Below are 16,014 nucleotides of genomic sequence, written 5' to 3'. Positions count from 1 at the left end.
AGCTCACTTCAAGGAACTCCTCATCTGACGATCCACTCTCCTCACTCTCACTCTCAGCTGCCTCCAGCAAAGGCTTCTGGCAAACTTCCATCGCCTCTTCCTTCTCCCTTCCTTGGAAGCGCCCTTCTGGGGCCTGTACTATCTTCCTCCCCCCTCCACTGTCTTCTCGCTTACCTTCCGCAAGCTGGGCCATGGAGGGGGAAATGCTCTGGTGGCCTCCACTGGGCTGCTTCTCCCTTCGGTCCACTGGACTCCTTTCCCTTCTCCCGGTAGTCAAACCAGGGAGAGAGCCACTCCTTTCGGCCTTCTGGTCCCGGGCCCCAGGAGGCCCCATAGCCTGGGACTTTCCTGAGGCCTTCTCCCCAGGGACCCTCCTCATCTTTGGGGAGGGAGCTAGGTCTCACTCCCTTTCCACTGGAAGTCAGCAGAGCTCTCTAAAACACCTCCTTCCTCCTCAGCAGACTGGATGGACCGTTCAGGTCCTTATCTACCGTCATTTACTATGTTACTATGTTAGTCTTTGGGGTTTCTTCATGGAATGTTGCTACTAATTGGGATTCCGGAATCTTGTAACTCTTTAGGATTCCAGAATCTTCAGTAGTACAAGAGCAGTGCTGGGCAGACTTCTACGGTCTGTGCCCTGAGAAAGGCAAGGACAAATCAAACTCAGGTATACATATAAAGTATCACATACCATGTAAAATGAGTTTATCTTGTTGGGCAGACTGGATGGACCGTGCAGGTCTTTACCTGCCATCATTTACTATGTTACTATGTTACTCTTTTGGGGATCTACATGGAATGTTGCTACTAATTGGGATTCCAGAATCTTGTAACTCTTTAGGATTCCAGAATCTTCAAAACGTTTAGTGCAAAAACAGTGCTGGACAGACTTCTACGGTCTGTGCCCTGAGAATGTCAATGACAAATCAAACTCAGGTATACATATAAAGTATTGCATACCATGTAAAATGAGTTTATCTTGTTGGGCAGACTGGATGGATCGTACAGGTCTTTGTCTGCCGTCATTTACTATGTTACTACGGGGTTCATTTGATATGGAAATGATTAAAACAAAATGGGTTTTGAACAGGTGAATATGGGGTTAAGAGTTAAAAGCAACCTCATAAAGGTGGTGGATTTGAATAGGGACCGGAGACAGAACATGACACACAGACTCAGGAACTCTATTCCAGGCATATCACATAGCCAGATGGAAGGAACGGAGTCTGGAGTTGGTGCTGGAGGAGAAGGGTTCAGATAAGAGTCACTCACCTGATGGAACAGAGCTCCCAGGGAGGGGTGTTGAGAGGGGTAAGAGAGAAGAAATACAGGAGCTGAACTTGTGTGTCAGTAAGAACAGTTTGAACTGTATATGGAAATGGAGAGGGAGCCAATGAAATGCTAAAGAGACAGCAGCAGCACTGTTAGCCTCATTCAGAAGCACTGAAAAGCAACTATGAAGGTCATTTAAATGAGTAAAAAGAGATTTTCACATGGAAATCAACTGAAAACTAGTAATGTGAATTCTTTGAAATGACATAGAAAGTATTAACGACATTTCCATATTGTTTTATACAGTGGCGTTCCTGGCCTGGATGGCACACGGGGCGGAGCGCTGATGCACCCCCCCCCCCCCGGTGCAGCACGCCCCCCCCCCCGCCACTAAATTACACCTTCCCCCCTCCCCCGGCGAAATGACACCCCCCCGGGTGCACGCCGCTGGGGGGGGTGCTGCAGCGTGCGCCCGCTCCAAGTTCGCTAAACTTCGCTTCGCTGCAGCTCCCTCTGCCCCGGAACAGGAAGTAACCTGTTCTGGGGCAGAGGGAGCTGCAGCGAAGCGAAGTTTAGCGAACTCGGAGCGGGCGTGTGCCGCGGCACCCCCCAGCGGCGTGCACCCGGGGCGGACCGCCCCCACCGCCCCCCCCCCCCCCTTGGTATGCCACTGGTTTTATATCAGTGGCAAATGAAAATGAGCAGAAAAGAAAAAAAAATGTTGGGGGGGAGGGGGGGTTGTGTGCCATTAATAGCATGCAGTCTCCCAAAAGAGCGCACATTCCTTTGAAACATCGTGCACTCTTTAAAAAAAAGTGCACACTATTTAAGAAGAGTGCATGCTCTTTTCCAATAGTGCATCCATACAGAAACGATCGTGCATATGTGAATAGTGCATGCTTACGTGCACTACTGGGAAAGAGTGCACACTCTTAAAGGGAAAGGGAATGGGATTTGATATACTGCCCTTCTGTGATTTTTGCAACTACATTCAAAGCAGTTTGCATATTTATTTGTTATCACATTTATACCCCACATTTTCCCAACAGTATCAGGCTCAAAACAGATCCAGCACCTCACGATCATACTTACACTACCCAGACTGTAAAGCCCTAAAATACAAATCAATTTATGCCTCAAACTTCACTTACATAGAGGGGCATAATCGAACGTCGCTGGCGAAATAGATCACCGGCAAGCTACGTTGGCGGCGGCGCTACAGCTGGCCGGAACCGTATTATCGAAAAAGATGGCCGGCCATCTTTTTTTCCGATAATACGGTTTAGCCCGGCCAAATGCCGTGGAGTTCGCCGGGTTTGAGATGGCCGGGTTTGTTTTTCAGCGATAATGGAAAGTTACGTCGGCCATCTCAAACCCCGGCCAAATTCAAGGCATTTGGCCATGGGAGGAGCCAGCATTTTTAGTGCACTGGCCCCCCTGACATGCCAGGACACCAACCAGCCACCCTACGGGTCACTGCGGTGGACTTCAGAAAAGCTCCCACGTGCATAGCTCCCTTACTTTGGGAGCTGAGCTCCCCAACCCCCCCCCCCCCCCCCCCCCAACCCACTACCCACAAATGTACTGCACCCACTAAAATTGCTCCAGGGACCTGCATACAGCCTCTAGGACTTATTGCTGCTGTATAACTTTGGCACACCAGTTCACACCTGAAGACTAATCTCTCTGAAAATGTTCTTTATTGGAATAAGCATGCTTACTCACAGTTAACTGACAAAGAGTCCCCTGGTAATAAGATTAGCAGTAGGTCAGAGCTGGCACAATGGTGTACAATGCCCTCTTTCAGCACCATTCAAGGTAAGAACTACGTTCTCTAACGTGGGTAACACAGGAAAGGGAACTAAAACTGGCTTACAAAAATGGCCATTACCGCATGGACTACAACAGGAAACCAAACAGGGCACACTCTGACCCAGTTAGAGGGGGAAAAGCACCATGGGAGTAGAGCGCAGTACCCTACACCCACCACAATGCATTGCTAATGTGACTCTGCAGGGCACCTAACAGAAAAGGTGTCACACTCACCCGAGAGCCACATCGCAACCAGGGAAAGGCTGTCGGAGGATACAACACATTCTGCTGTCATGGAGGTTGGTACAGCATTTGAGGCTGGCATACAGGCTGGCAAAAAAGGTTTTTAGTTTTATTTTTTTAGTATGGAAGGGGGTTGGTGACCACTGGGGGAGTATGGGGAGGTCATCCCCCATTCCCTCCAGTGGTCATTTGGTCAGTTGGGGCACCTTTTTGAGGCTTGGTCGTGAAAATAAAAGGACCAAGTAAACCCGGTGAAATACTGCTTAACGCCGCTTTTTTTTTCCATTATCGGCGAAAGCTGGCCATCTGGTAGTCACGCCCATGTCCCGCCTTCGCTAATCTATCGACACGCCCCCTTGAACTTTCGCCGGCGAAGCGACGGGAAAGCGGCGATGCTGTCAAAAATGTCGCTTTCGATTATACCGATTTCGCCGCTTTTAAGAAATCGCCGGCCATCTCCCGATTTGTGTCGGAAGATGGCCGGCGATCACTTTCGATTATAAGCTGGATAGGCACTCAACTGTGGAATGCCTTACCCAAAAGTAGAATCTACCCAGAACTACCTAACTTTCAGGAAATCATTGAAATCAGTGCTGTTTAAGAAGGCTTATTCTCCAGAGTCAACATAATCAGAATTATCCCTACTATTAATATGATCAAATGGACACTAATTACACGTTATTATCTTTTTATCTATTGCTATTTAACTGTTATTCCAATCTTACTCTCAATTTGCAAAATTGTACTTCTCGCATGGTAGCTTTACTACAGTGTTATGTAAGCCACTTTGAGCCTGCAATCAGTGGGAAAATGTGAGATACAAATGTAATAATAAATAAATAAAAATAAATTACATTGTACCACAAAGGCTGACGCCGATCTGGTAAATTAAACTAATACAAGATAAATCCTACATAAGAAAAAATGGGGAGGAAAGGGGAGGAACAAATCTTCAAGTCTTTGCTTAAAGCCCACCTCTTCAATGCTGCGTTCGGCACCTAACTCTTACCGTTCAGTAATCCAGACTGCCCCAATTTGACTGCCCCTATCGGACCGACCGTTCACTTGTCTATTAGATTGTAAGCTCTTTGAGCAGGGACTGTCTCTCTTTGTTAAATTGTACAGCGCTGCGTAACCCTAGTAGCGCTCTAGAAATGTTAAGTAGTAGTAGTAGTAGTAGTAGATCAGGGCAAACAGGGAGAAAGGTGGGAAGGGTAAGTGTGTCCAAGATTATCATTAAATTGATGTACATCAAGAAGTGGTGACACTGGCTGAGTCTTTGGGGCAGGCTTTTCTAAATAGGATGGTCTTCAGAGAGTTCCTGAAATTTGGATGGTTTTTATAGCTTTTGGTAAAGCATTCCATATTATATACAAACATTTAGGGGCCCTTTTACTAAGCCGCATAAGCGTCTACACGCGCCAAAATGGAGTTACCACCCGGCTACCGTGTGGCTCATGCGGTAATTTCATTTTTGGCGCATGTCCCAAATGCGCGTCTAAAAATAATATGTGTGTATTGGGCGCACGTCAAGTGGCATTTGACGCATGTAGGTCATTACCGCCAGGTTACCGCATGAGACTACCGCTAGGTCAATGGTGGCGGTAAGGTCTCAGACCCAAAATGGACACGTGGCAATTTTCATTTTGCCGCACATCCATTTTCGGCAAAAATATTAAAAAGGCATTTTTTTTACAGGTGTGCTGAGAAATGATTTTGCACGTGCCCAAAACACGCGTCTACATTACCGCAGGCCATTTTTCAGTGCGCCTTTGTAAAAGGGCCCCTTATTTTTTACCTGGGGCAAAGGAGGGTTAAGGGGACCTTTACAAAGGCGCACTGAAAAATGGCCTGCAGTACTGTAGATGCGTGTTTTGGGCACGCACAGAATAATTTTTCAGTGCACCTGTAAAAAATGCCTTTTTAAAAATGTTTGCCAAAAATGGATGTGCAACAAAATGAAAATTGCCACGTGTCCATTTTGGGCCTGAGACCTTACCGGAAAAGAAATTACCACGAGCCATGTGGTAGCCGGGCGGTAACTCCATTTTGGCGCATGTTGGGGGCTTGTAGATGCTTACGTGGCTTGGTAAAAAGGCCCTTAAGTGACTTGCCAAGAGTCACAAGGAACTGCAGTGGGAATTAAACCCAGTTCCCCAGAATCAAAGTCTGCTGCACTAACCACTAGGCTACTCCTCCACTCCACTTTTATACACTATGTTACTATCAGGCTTATTTTCGAAAGAGAAGGGCGCCCATCTTTCGACACAAATCGGGAGATGGGCGTCCTTCTCTCAGGGTTGCCCAAATCGACATATTCAAAAGCCGATTTTGTGCTTCCCCAACTGCTTCCCGTCGCGGGGACGACCAAAGTTCCCGGGGGCGTGTTGGAGGCGGGACTGGAGCGGGCCTACCAGATGAGCGCATCTGGCTGAAGGTAAGGGAGCTATGTACTTGGGAGCAATTTGTGAAGTCCACTCCAGTGCCCCCTAGGGTGCCCGGTTGGTGTCCTGGCATGTCAAGGGGACCAGTGCACTATGAATGCTGGCTCCTCCTATGACCAAATGGCTTGGATTTGGTTGTTTCTGAGATGGGCGTCTTCGCTTTCCATTATCGCTGAAAATCAGAAATGGCCAAGTCCTGGGGATGACCATCTCTGCTGGGGACGACCATCTCTAAGGTCGACCTAAATTTGCTGATTTGGGCGTCCCCGACCGTATTATCGAAACAAAAGATGGACGCCCATCTTGTTTCGAGCCCCTTGCTGGAGCCGTCCTGCGAGGACGTCCCCAGGAAAACTTGGCCGTCCCTTTCGATTATGCCCCTCCACTCTATGTAAGACAAAATGGAAAAAAAAACATGAAGAAAACCAATATTCCTAGAAAAAACACAGGCCACAATACAAAAATTGTCAAGCTGCACACTGTTACTGAAAGCTTCCCTTCCCTACTGTGGCTATTTTTAACTGCATTGCTATGTTCAGGAAGGAAAAGTATACTCATAGACGGCATTTTCAAATCTTTACACATATCTGTCCTTCAAAATTTTACTTGCACATAAAAGAGATGTACAGGCCTGTCCCAAGGGTAAATGACACCTCAGGCAAACCAAACAAGCACCCCCTCATGTCCAGCATCTTTTCTCTCCTTCCCTTCCCTATCCCTCTGTAGTCCAGCATCTCCCTTCCCTACCTCCCTCCCACCTCAAGGTGTCCAGCAACTTTCTCCTTCCCTGCCTCCCCTCCTTGAGATGTCTAGCATCTCTCTGCTTCCTCCCACCAGGGCATAAACATCTCCCCTTCTTCTTCAACCCTCCCCGCCCACACCCAAGGTGTTCAGCATCTTCCTTTCCCTTCCCCCTCTCTCTCTTCACATTCTCTTGAGGTGCTTAGAATCTCACCTTTCCTTCCCCACAAGTTGTTCAACATCTTCTCTTTCCTTGCCTCCCAAAATTATTCAGGTGCCTGAAAATAAAAGTTACCTGCAGACTATGTAGTCACATAGTAAATATAACCAATAAAGACCAATGTAATCCATCCAGTCTGCCCAATGAAGTGGTCAGGCTTGTAACTGCTGCTCTGCATAGGTATCCCCCTCCCCATAACACACCGTGCTTTGTTTAGGGTTGTAACTACTACTCCATGCAAGTTAACCCATTGTACCTTCTTTTTCTACAGGTACCTTTAACAAAATAAAATAATGCACATGCATTTGAAAGTGCAAAAATACATGTGGTGTTCCAATCTCTGCCCTAAGAATGTTGCCATTAACCCCTGGATTCTATATATGGTGCCCAAATTTGTTTGTGTACAACTTAATTGAGTAACGAGCCAATTGACATCAATAATTGGGTGCTGACAACCTATTATTAATTGGCACTCATTAAAGTTTGCACATATATCTGGCTGCGTACTATTCTATAAGGCATGGTGTCTAACTCTAGTAGCCCGTAACTCAAAAGAGGCTCAATTCCTTATCCTCCTGACACAGCCCTTGTCGAGGTGTTATGGTTAAATGGTACACTTGATGGCTTTTGTATTTTGGATTGCAAACATCAGTTGAAGGATGAATCTATATTTAAAGGGATTCCATGAACTGTGGACTGCTCATTTTTCAGATGTGTTGATTTTTTTGTGCAGTGTACACTTTTTTTTTTTTTTGATGTTTTGGTATTTTTGGACTGAATATTTGGTGCATTTTGTTGGTGTTTCAACTTTAAACCTGTTTTTTTTTTTTTTGGGGGGGGGGGGAACTTTTCTCTTTTTTTTCTACAAAGTTTTTCTTCCTGCTCTTTTTACAGGTATTATTTATTTTATAGGATTTATTTACCGCTTTTTTGAAAGAATTCACTCAAGAAGGCGGTGTACAGTAAGAATACCTCAAATGTGAGCAACAGACAATTACAGCAGTAAAAATATTCAACTAACAATGCAAAGTATGGCATAGTACGCTACTTACAATGTCAACACAATACATAATAGAACATTTTAATTGACAGTGTAGGGTATAAGCAAAGATGAAGCATATAGATAGATAAGACAGTAAGAGGAGTTAGAAAGTAAGGTGACTAATTTAAAGAAAGTTGCACATGAGGTCAGAGAGATGGTTAAATATTATCTGAGCTAGGGTAGGAGTGGATAAACATGTCCTGCTGCAGTATGTGCAGCCTGTATTAATTGGGCTATGACAATATATGGGACTCCCCTGTGAGTTTGCTTGCTAATTAAATGTGCCACCTTTCCTTTAAATATTAAGATTTTTAGGATCAATGAATGCACTGAGACATGCAGACCTTTTGATTTATTTATGGCCCTTTATAGAATCATACTTGGCTCCAGTTTTGTCCAGTGCTGAATGCTGAGTGTCATTTACTGAATGTTGTTTGTTACATTTGTACCCTGCGCTTTCCCACTTATGGCAGGCTCAATGCGGCTTACATGGGGCAATGGAGAGTTAAGTGACTTGCCCAGAGTCACAAGGAGCTGCCTGTGCCTGAAGTGGGAATCAAACTCAGTTCCCCAGGACCAAAGTCCACCACCCTAACCACTAGGCCACTCCTGCACTGGTGAGAGTACTTGCTTTGTGAAATAACAGACATGCTTTCACCCAGACAACTAGTAGACCCAAAAACATGTTTCTATACTGTTTCACCCACGGAAATGCTGCTTCTAGTGTTGCTACTACTAATTATCATTTCCATACCATTATTACTACTACTACTACTACTATTTAGCATTTCTATAGCGCTACAAGGCGTACGCAGCGCTGCACAAACATAGAAGAAAGACAGTCCCTGCTCAAAGAGCTATGTAATAAAAGTGAGCCAAGTATAGGACAATCAAGCCATTGTGACATCACTGATGAGGTTGGCTCTTATTGGTGGACTGAGGCATTATGACATCACAATATTAGCTCTGGTTACAAGAGACTACTACTACTACTATTTAGCATTTCTATAGCGCTACAAGGCGTACGCAGCGCTGCACAAACATAGAAGAAAGACAGTCCCTGCTCAAAGAGCTTACAATCTAATAGACAAAAAATAAAAAATAAGCAAATCAAATCAATTAATGTGAACGGGAAGGAAGAGAGGAGGGTAGGTGGAGGCGAGTGGTTACAAGTGGTTACGAGTCAAAAGCAATGTTAAAGAGGTGGGCTTTCAGTCTAGATTTAAAGGTGGCCAAGGATGGGGCAAGACGTAGGGGCTCAGGAAGTTTATTCCAGGCGTAGGGTGCAGCGAGACAGAAGGCGCGAAGTCTGGAGTTGGCAGTAGTGGAGAAGGGAACAGATAAGAAGGATTTATCCATGGAGTGGAGTGCACGGGAAGGGATGTAGGGAAGGACGAGTGTGGAGAGATACTGGGGAGCAGCAGAGTGAGTACATTTATAGGTTAGTAGAAGAAGTTTGAACAGGATGCGAAAACGGATAGGGAGCCAGTGAAGGGTCTTGAGGAGAGAGGTAGTATGAGTAAAGCGACCCTGGCGGAAGATGAGACGGGCAGCAGAGTTTTGAACCAACTGGAGAGGGGAGAGGTGACTAAGTGTTCACAGCACTGTACAGAAGCATGAAACAGACAGTCCTTGCTCTTCAGAGCTTACATTCTATTCATGACAGGCAAACAGGACAAATACGATTAGAAAGCTTCATTTATTATGTGAACGATCAAAACAACATGGGACTTAAAGAGATGACTAAGAGCCCTGAAAAGTGCCCTCCCCGTGAATGAACTGCTGTGCCCCATTTTAGAGACTCCTAATGCTGTTCAAGTTACCTTATCTTCATCCTCATCATCATCCCCTAGGTCCATTGGCTCCTGTGAAATAGAAAAAAGCATATGGCATTCATTCCTAAGTGATAACTGGTATTGAAAACGTTTTCAAAATTCCACAACATTACGACCCACTACAGCCATCCTTCCATGCTATAATTTACGACGCACAGTTCACCATGTGGTGTTTTAACCTTTCAAGCTGAAGGACTTTTCTCTAAGATCCCAAATAATAATGCACAGTATAATAACCTCCATAAAATTTATACCTGTAAATAAAGCTATTAGCTTTTCTATCTGGTACTTTGGAGGCGACAGGCATTTAAATGGATTGTCAGGTTCTACTATTTGAAACAGCTTTATTCTTATGCTGATAAATGAGCCAGTGGTATTTCAAGGTTGAGGACTTTACACTCAGTTTGCCGTAGGTTCATTGCTATGACAATTTCTTTATCCCTTTAGGGCCATTATTGAAATACTTGGCAAGAGAAAATAACATTTGTGAGAACATAAGCGTACGAATCAGATACAGCTCTGTGTATGTACACACATCTTTTTCCATTAAACACCAAGATATTCAATCTTTGATCCAAGTGTGACTTTTATTAGAGAAGGATATGATTAAACACACATACAAAAAGCAGAACTTTATGGAATCGTTCCTAAGGGTCACCGGTTAAAAAAAGATATCAAAATACAACTTTAAATCTCTGCTGGAACAAAGAGAAAGAGAAAACATAAGTCATACACACACCCATAGATATATACATATATTCACTTTGAAGAATAACGTCATCTTTCATACTTGGAATGGTTCCAGGGTATTAATAAATGAGCTTTAAAATTAGATTTACTCCAAGGGGGGGTTGGGGATACCCTTTATGGGGCAATCAAATATTAACCTGAGATATTTAAGAATAGGAGCATTAAAAACCACATGGGTCTTTCTTTATATCCAGAGAAGGAAAGGGAAACGGGACTTGATATACTGCTTTTCTGAGGATTTTGCAACTATATTCAAAGTAGCTTACATATATTTTATTTATTTATTATTACATTTGTACCCTGTGCTTTCCCACTTAAAGCAGAGGTAATTATTTTGCACCAAGGGCAATGGAGGGTTAAGTGATTTGCCCAGAGTCAAAAAGAGCTGCAGTGGGAATCAAACTCAGATCCCCAGGATCAAAGTCCACTGCACTAACCATTAGGCTACTCCTCCACTATCTTATAACCAAACGTATGGAACACATCAGTTCAGTCCAAAACAGGAAACTACAACTACAAATTGTCCAGCTGTCTCCAGAACCAGTACAGCTATTAAAACTATGGACCCCCCCCCCCCCCACAAAGTGTTTACTTGTTCATTCTATACTACCTAGGGGCGGCAAAAAAAAGACACAAAGGGGGAAGTTATTTATTTAACAAATTTCTATTTCGCACAATCCCACAACTCTCTGCAGATCACAGCATATATAATATAATATATTATAATTTTTTTTAAAAAGACATACACATACACACATGCAATAAAAGATTCTTGACTAAAACAAATCCGTCACTAAAACAATAAGGAGCTCAAACACGGAGCTTTAAACCACCATAAAAGTTTGGGCAAAAAGGAAAGCCTTCAAATGTTTACGGATCTGAAGGAGTGAAGTCACACCTCTTAAATTAAAGGGCAACAAATTCCGCTGCCTTGCACCCTTAATACAAAAAAGGTCGAACGGTACTGTTAGCCTAATATGACGAAAGGAAGGAATATCAAGTAAACGTTTGTCTGAAGAACGCAATGAATGAGCAAGCAAACTTCAAAGAATTAGCCACAGAAACTGGCACATTGTTGCTTAAAGCCTTAAAAATTATATCAACATTGGCTACCGTTAGGATGGGTTATTCCTACTACTACTACTACTACTTAGCATTTCTATAGCGCTGCCAGGGTTACGCAGCGCTGTACAAGTTTAAGATGGGGAAGGACCGTCCCTGCTCAAAAGAGCTTACAATCTAAAGGTTACAAACTATGTAGTCAGTGTAGGTATCATGAATGGGGAAGGTGGTTAGGCGCCAAAAGCAAGGGAGAAGAGATGGGCTTTGAGTAAGGACTTGAAAATGGGCAGGGAGGGCGCATGGCGTATGGGCTCGGGAAGTCTGTTCCAGGCATAAGGTGATGCGAGGCAGAAGGGGCGGAGTCTGGAGTTGGCGGTGGTGGAGAAGGGTACAGATAGGAGTGATTTGTTCTGAGAGCGGAGGTTACAGGTGGGAACATACGGGGAGAGGAGGGTAGAGAGGTAATGGGGGGCTGCAGATTGAGTGCACTTGAAGGTCAATAGGAGAAGCTTGAACTGTATACGGTAGCGGATCAGGAGCCAGTGAAGTGACTTGAGGAGAGGGGTGATATGAGAGTATTCCTACCACTAACTCATGCTATTTTAGCACAGGTCTTCAGACATGATAATTCTACTGCTGCTTTGACATTTTTCCACTGGCTTCCCATTCACTGTAGAGCTCTTTCCAAGGTAGTTTGTTTTGTTTTTAAAATGTTTGATGGTTCGTCTCCAGACTACCTTTTAAATTTGATCTCATTTCCCAATGTCCATAGTTTATCTAACAAATAAAGTTTATTGATCTCAGAACCATAGGTCTGAATGGTAGAACGCTTCTAAAAAAAAACCTAGTATGATACCACAAAGAGAATTACATACATTAAATTTATTTAAATACTGTTTCTTACTTTTCGCAATGTTTTTGGTCTTTAAAAATAAAAATCAGAAGGAAAAAGACCTCATTTAGCCCTTATATACATTTGTTGAACTAAAGTTATTGTTATTGTTAATAAAATAGACAGATTTTGGTTGTTCAACAACGGTTAACAGGAGGTTTTTTTTTTTAGACCAATGATGACTTGTTTGACCAACTCCTTAAGCAGGAAACAACAAGTTTCAAAAAGTGTGATTAAGGTCTACAATATTAGCAAAATTCACCCCTTCCTTTCTGAATACACTGCCAGAACCCTTATCCACACCCTTGTCACCTCTTGCTTGGACTATTGCAATTTACTTCTCACTGGTCTTCCGCTCAGCCATCTCTCTCCTCTCCAATCTGTCCAAAATTCTGCGGCACGACTTATTTTCCGCCAGAATCGTTATACCCACACTAGCCCACTCCTCAACTCACTTCACTGGCTCCCTGTCCGCTTCCGCATTCAGTTTAAACTTCTCGTACTGACCTTTAAATGCATCCACTCTGCAGCCCCCCCATTACCTCTCCACTCTCATCTCTCCCTACATTCCTCCTCGTGAACTCCGCTCACTGGAGAAATCTCTCTTGTCGTCCCCTTCTCCTCCACTGCTAACTCCAGGCTTCGATCCTTTTCTCTCGCAGCACCTTATGCCTGGAATAGACTTCCTGGACCTATACGTCTAGCTCCATCTCTACCTGTTTTCAAGTCTATGCTGAAAACCCACCTTTTCACTGCTGCTTTTTAGCTCCCATTACTCCCTCACCCGTAACTGTCTTGTCTGTCTGTATTATTTAGATTGTAAACTCTTTTGAGCAGGCACTATCTCTTTGTATCAGGTGTTCAACGTTGCGTGCGTCTGGTATCGCTATACAAATGCTAATAATAATAATAATAATAATAATAAATAAGGTCTTTTTCTCCTGATTTTTATTTTTAAAGACCAAAAACATTGCAAAAAGTAAGAAACAGTATTTAAAAAAAACTTAACGTATCTAATTCTCTTTGTGGTACCATATTAAGTTTTTGATTGTTTTCCTAAACCTAGAGACCCTTTGTGTTTGCTAATGCCATCTTTTTTAGGAGCTAAATACAAGAACATTTTAGAGATGTCTTTCTGCTATTCAGCTTCTCAGTTCTTGCTTACGCTTTCTATTGACCCTATTAATATCCCCAATGTCCATCAGATTAGAAATTTGGGGGTGCAACTTGACACTACATTATCTATGAAAAACCAGGTTGGAAATATAACAGAAAGGTATTTTATAAATTAAGAACTGCTACGGAGTATTAGATAACTGGTTTCTGTCGAAAACTTTCGTAAAATTGTCCAGTTTGTAGTTTGTCCATTGTTAGATTATTGTAATGGTTTGTTAATGAGGATTCCCGGTAACATGCTGAAGGCGCTACAAGTAGTTCAAAATGCTATAGCCCGAGTGATTAAAGGAGGTTCTCGCTATGATCGTATTACTCCAATTTTGAAATCCCTGCATTGGCTCTCTCTAAAATTTCGCATTGAATTTAAAATTTTATTGCTAGTTTTTAAAACACTGAATGGTGATATTTCACCAACTCTTAGTGCCACTCTAAGATGATATCAACCTACTCGTTCTCTGAGATCATCTCAGAAACAGCTGCTTGATGTGCCTTCATTTCATCGGGTTTGTTTGGAAGATTGCAGATCATCCATTTTCTACATCAAAGGTCCGGAATTATGGAATCTTTGCCCATTGAACTTCATTTAATACAAAATATGAACCATTTATTTCTTCAGGCTTTTGGTTCCTCTGATGTATGATGTTATTTTAATACCATGTAAATTTTAATCTGCTGTATGTTTTAATTTTAGAGTAACATAGCAATTTTTGTATTGTTAGTTGTGTAAAGAAATAATCTTTATTGTTCTGTCCTTTTATATTTTGTATGTGATTTGATCCTTGCTTAGACTTTTATAGATATAGTGGGTTATAAATAAAGTATTATTATTATTATTATTACTACACTTTGAAGTTTTTTCAATTATTTGCAATTTTGTAAGAATCTTAAGACTTATTTGTTTAAACGATTTCTACCGTAACAGATTTATTCTTCATTTTTTTTCCTTTCTGTTTTCTGATATTTTGTTACTTGATTTAAACCACTGTTAGTGGGAATTAGCGGGATACAAGAAATACGTTACATTGAATGCAATGAGATCTAGTTACAAATACCCAGGTTAACAGTAAAATAACACATCTTACAGTACGCACATTGATAACTTTCCCCTGCTAGAGGCGATCGCTCCATATAAGCGCTTCCATGGAAAGATGACCCCCCCCCCCCCTAGCAGTAGTACCATGAGGCTACCACTAGTATTTGCCAGCACCATTTTAGATCCTGGTGCTGTCAGGGCAGGAGCAATTGGGTATCACTCCTGCCTGCCCCCTAGACCCCCTGGGAGTTTTGCAGGGACGAGTGAGGAGGAGCCACTGGAGGAATTAAGGGGTAGAGGGGGACCCTCTTGATTTGGGGTATGGCCCTTCGGAATGAAGGCCCAAATTGGAGGGGGGGTGAGTATTGGGGAGCATTACTGTTTGAGGGGAGGGGAGCCTGGATACCAAAATCCAAAATATAGAACAGGAAAAGTTCTCTACGATGACGAATCACAGAAGGCAAAAGTAGAGACTAATAGACGATTCACCACTGGAGACGTGAGTCCAACAGTCTTTATCAGGCTCTGATAGTTTGTATCCAGCATATTCTGTTTGGTGCTACGTGATCAGTGAGTTGACAACACATATACAAGTAGGACTCTTCGTTTTGCATTCATTACTTGGTGTATTTATTGACCCCTGATGCAGACGCTTTTTAGCGTCGAAACATGGCCTGTGTCGGGTCGCTATCTCTGATATAATAAAGACTGTTGGACTCACGTCTCCAGTGGTGAATCGTCTATTAGTCTCTACTTTTGCCTTCTGTGAGGGGAGGGGAGCACATGACGAATATTTCCTTTAACAGGTGCTTCCCCCTTATACAGACATCCCAGTCCAGAAACACTGGACTACAGATTAGTGACTCGATGCTCCCACGCTGATGGATTAATGCTGCTTGTGAGGTGGCTCACAAGCAGCATTTGTCCTTTACCATGGAGTCTGGAACCTGAGATATAGAGGGGAATTTTCGAAAGGAACGTCCAAGCTCCGGTTTGGACGTCCTTGCAAAACGGCGAAATCCAGGGGGCGGGGAAACCCATATTTTCGAAACAAGATGGACGTCCATCTTTCGATGACGCCTAGATCCCTTTCCTGATCGGTGACTTCTTGCATTACGTAACTATAATTCGGGTACCTCCTTCCCACATGCATCACTTTGCACTCAATAAACAAACATACACCAGTTAGAGAAAGGAAAGGGCAGGTGCTATCCCACTGCTTACCAGATTGTCCTGAATGCTGACCTTCCCAGTTCTCATCAAGGTGAAGTTGTGTGCAAAGAATAGGAGCAGAAACAGAGGTATCATGTAAAGTTCGAAATGCCACACGGTGACAATGAATACCTAATGGAAATAGAAAACATGAAGCTGAGACGCATACAACCAATTTTTTTTGTCAACAAGCACTTTTCCTAGGATATAATTTTGAAAGCATTTATTATTCAAAACACATTGATTTTTCAGATGACAAGATGGTCTCCGGTGTTAG

At 43.1% G+C, this 16,014-nt stretch overlaps 1 protein-coding gene across 1 annotated transcript in view; it reads right to left on the bottom strand.

Moving 5' to 3' along the window:
* MCTP2 (multiple C2 and transmembrane domain containing 2) overlaps positions 1–16,014 on the bottom strand; it is a 376,016-nt gene that overhangs the window by 61,737 nt on the left and 298,265 nt on the right. Inside the window, exons 18-19 of the mRNA XM_030189721.1 lie at positions 15,750–15,869; positions 9,601–9,642 (exon numbers count right to left, since the gene is read on the bottom strand). Coding sequence (XP_030045581.1) covers positions 9,601–9,642; positions 15,750–15,869 — 162 coding nt within the window. The remainder of the gene's footprint in view (positions 1–9,600; positions 9,643–15,749; positions 15,870–16,014) is intronic.

The sequence above is a fragment of the Microcaecilia unicolor genome, chromosome 1, assembly GCF_901765095.1.
Source record: "Microcaecilia unicolor chromosome 1, aMicUni1.1, whole genome shotgun sequence".
In the NCBI taxonomy this organism is placed as follows: Eukaryota; Metazoa; Chordata; class Amphibia; order Gymnophiona; family Siphonopidae; genus Microcaecilia; species Microcaecilia unicolor.
The sequence above is the reverse complement of the archived record's forward strand: the minus strand, read 5'-3'. Positions and strand labels throughout refer to the sequence as shown.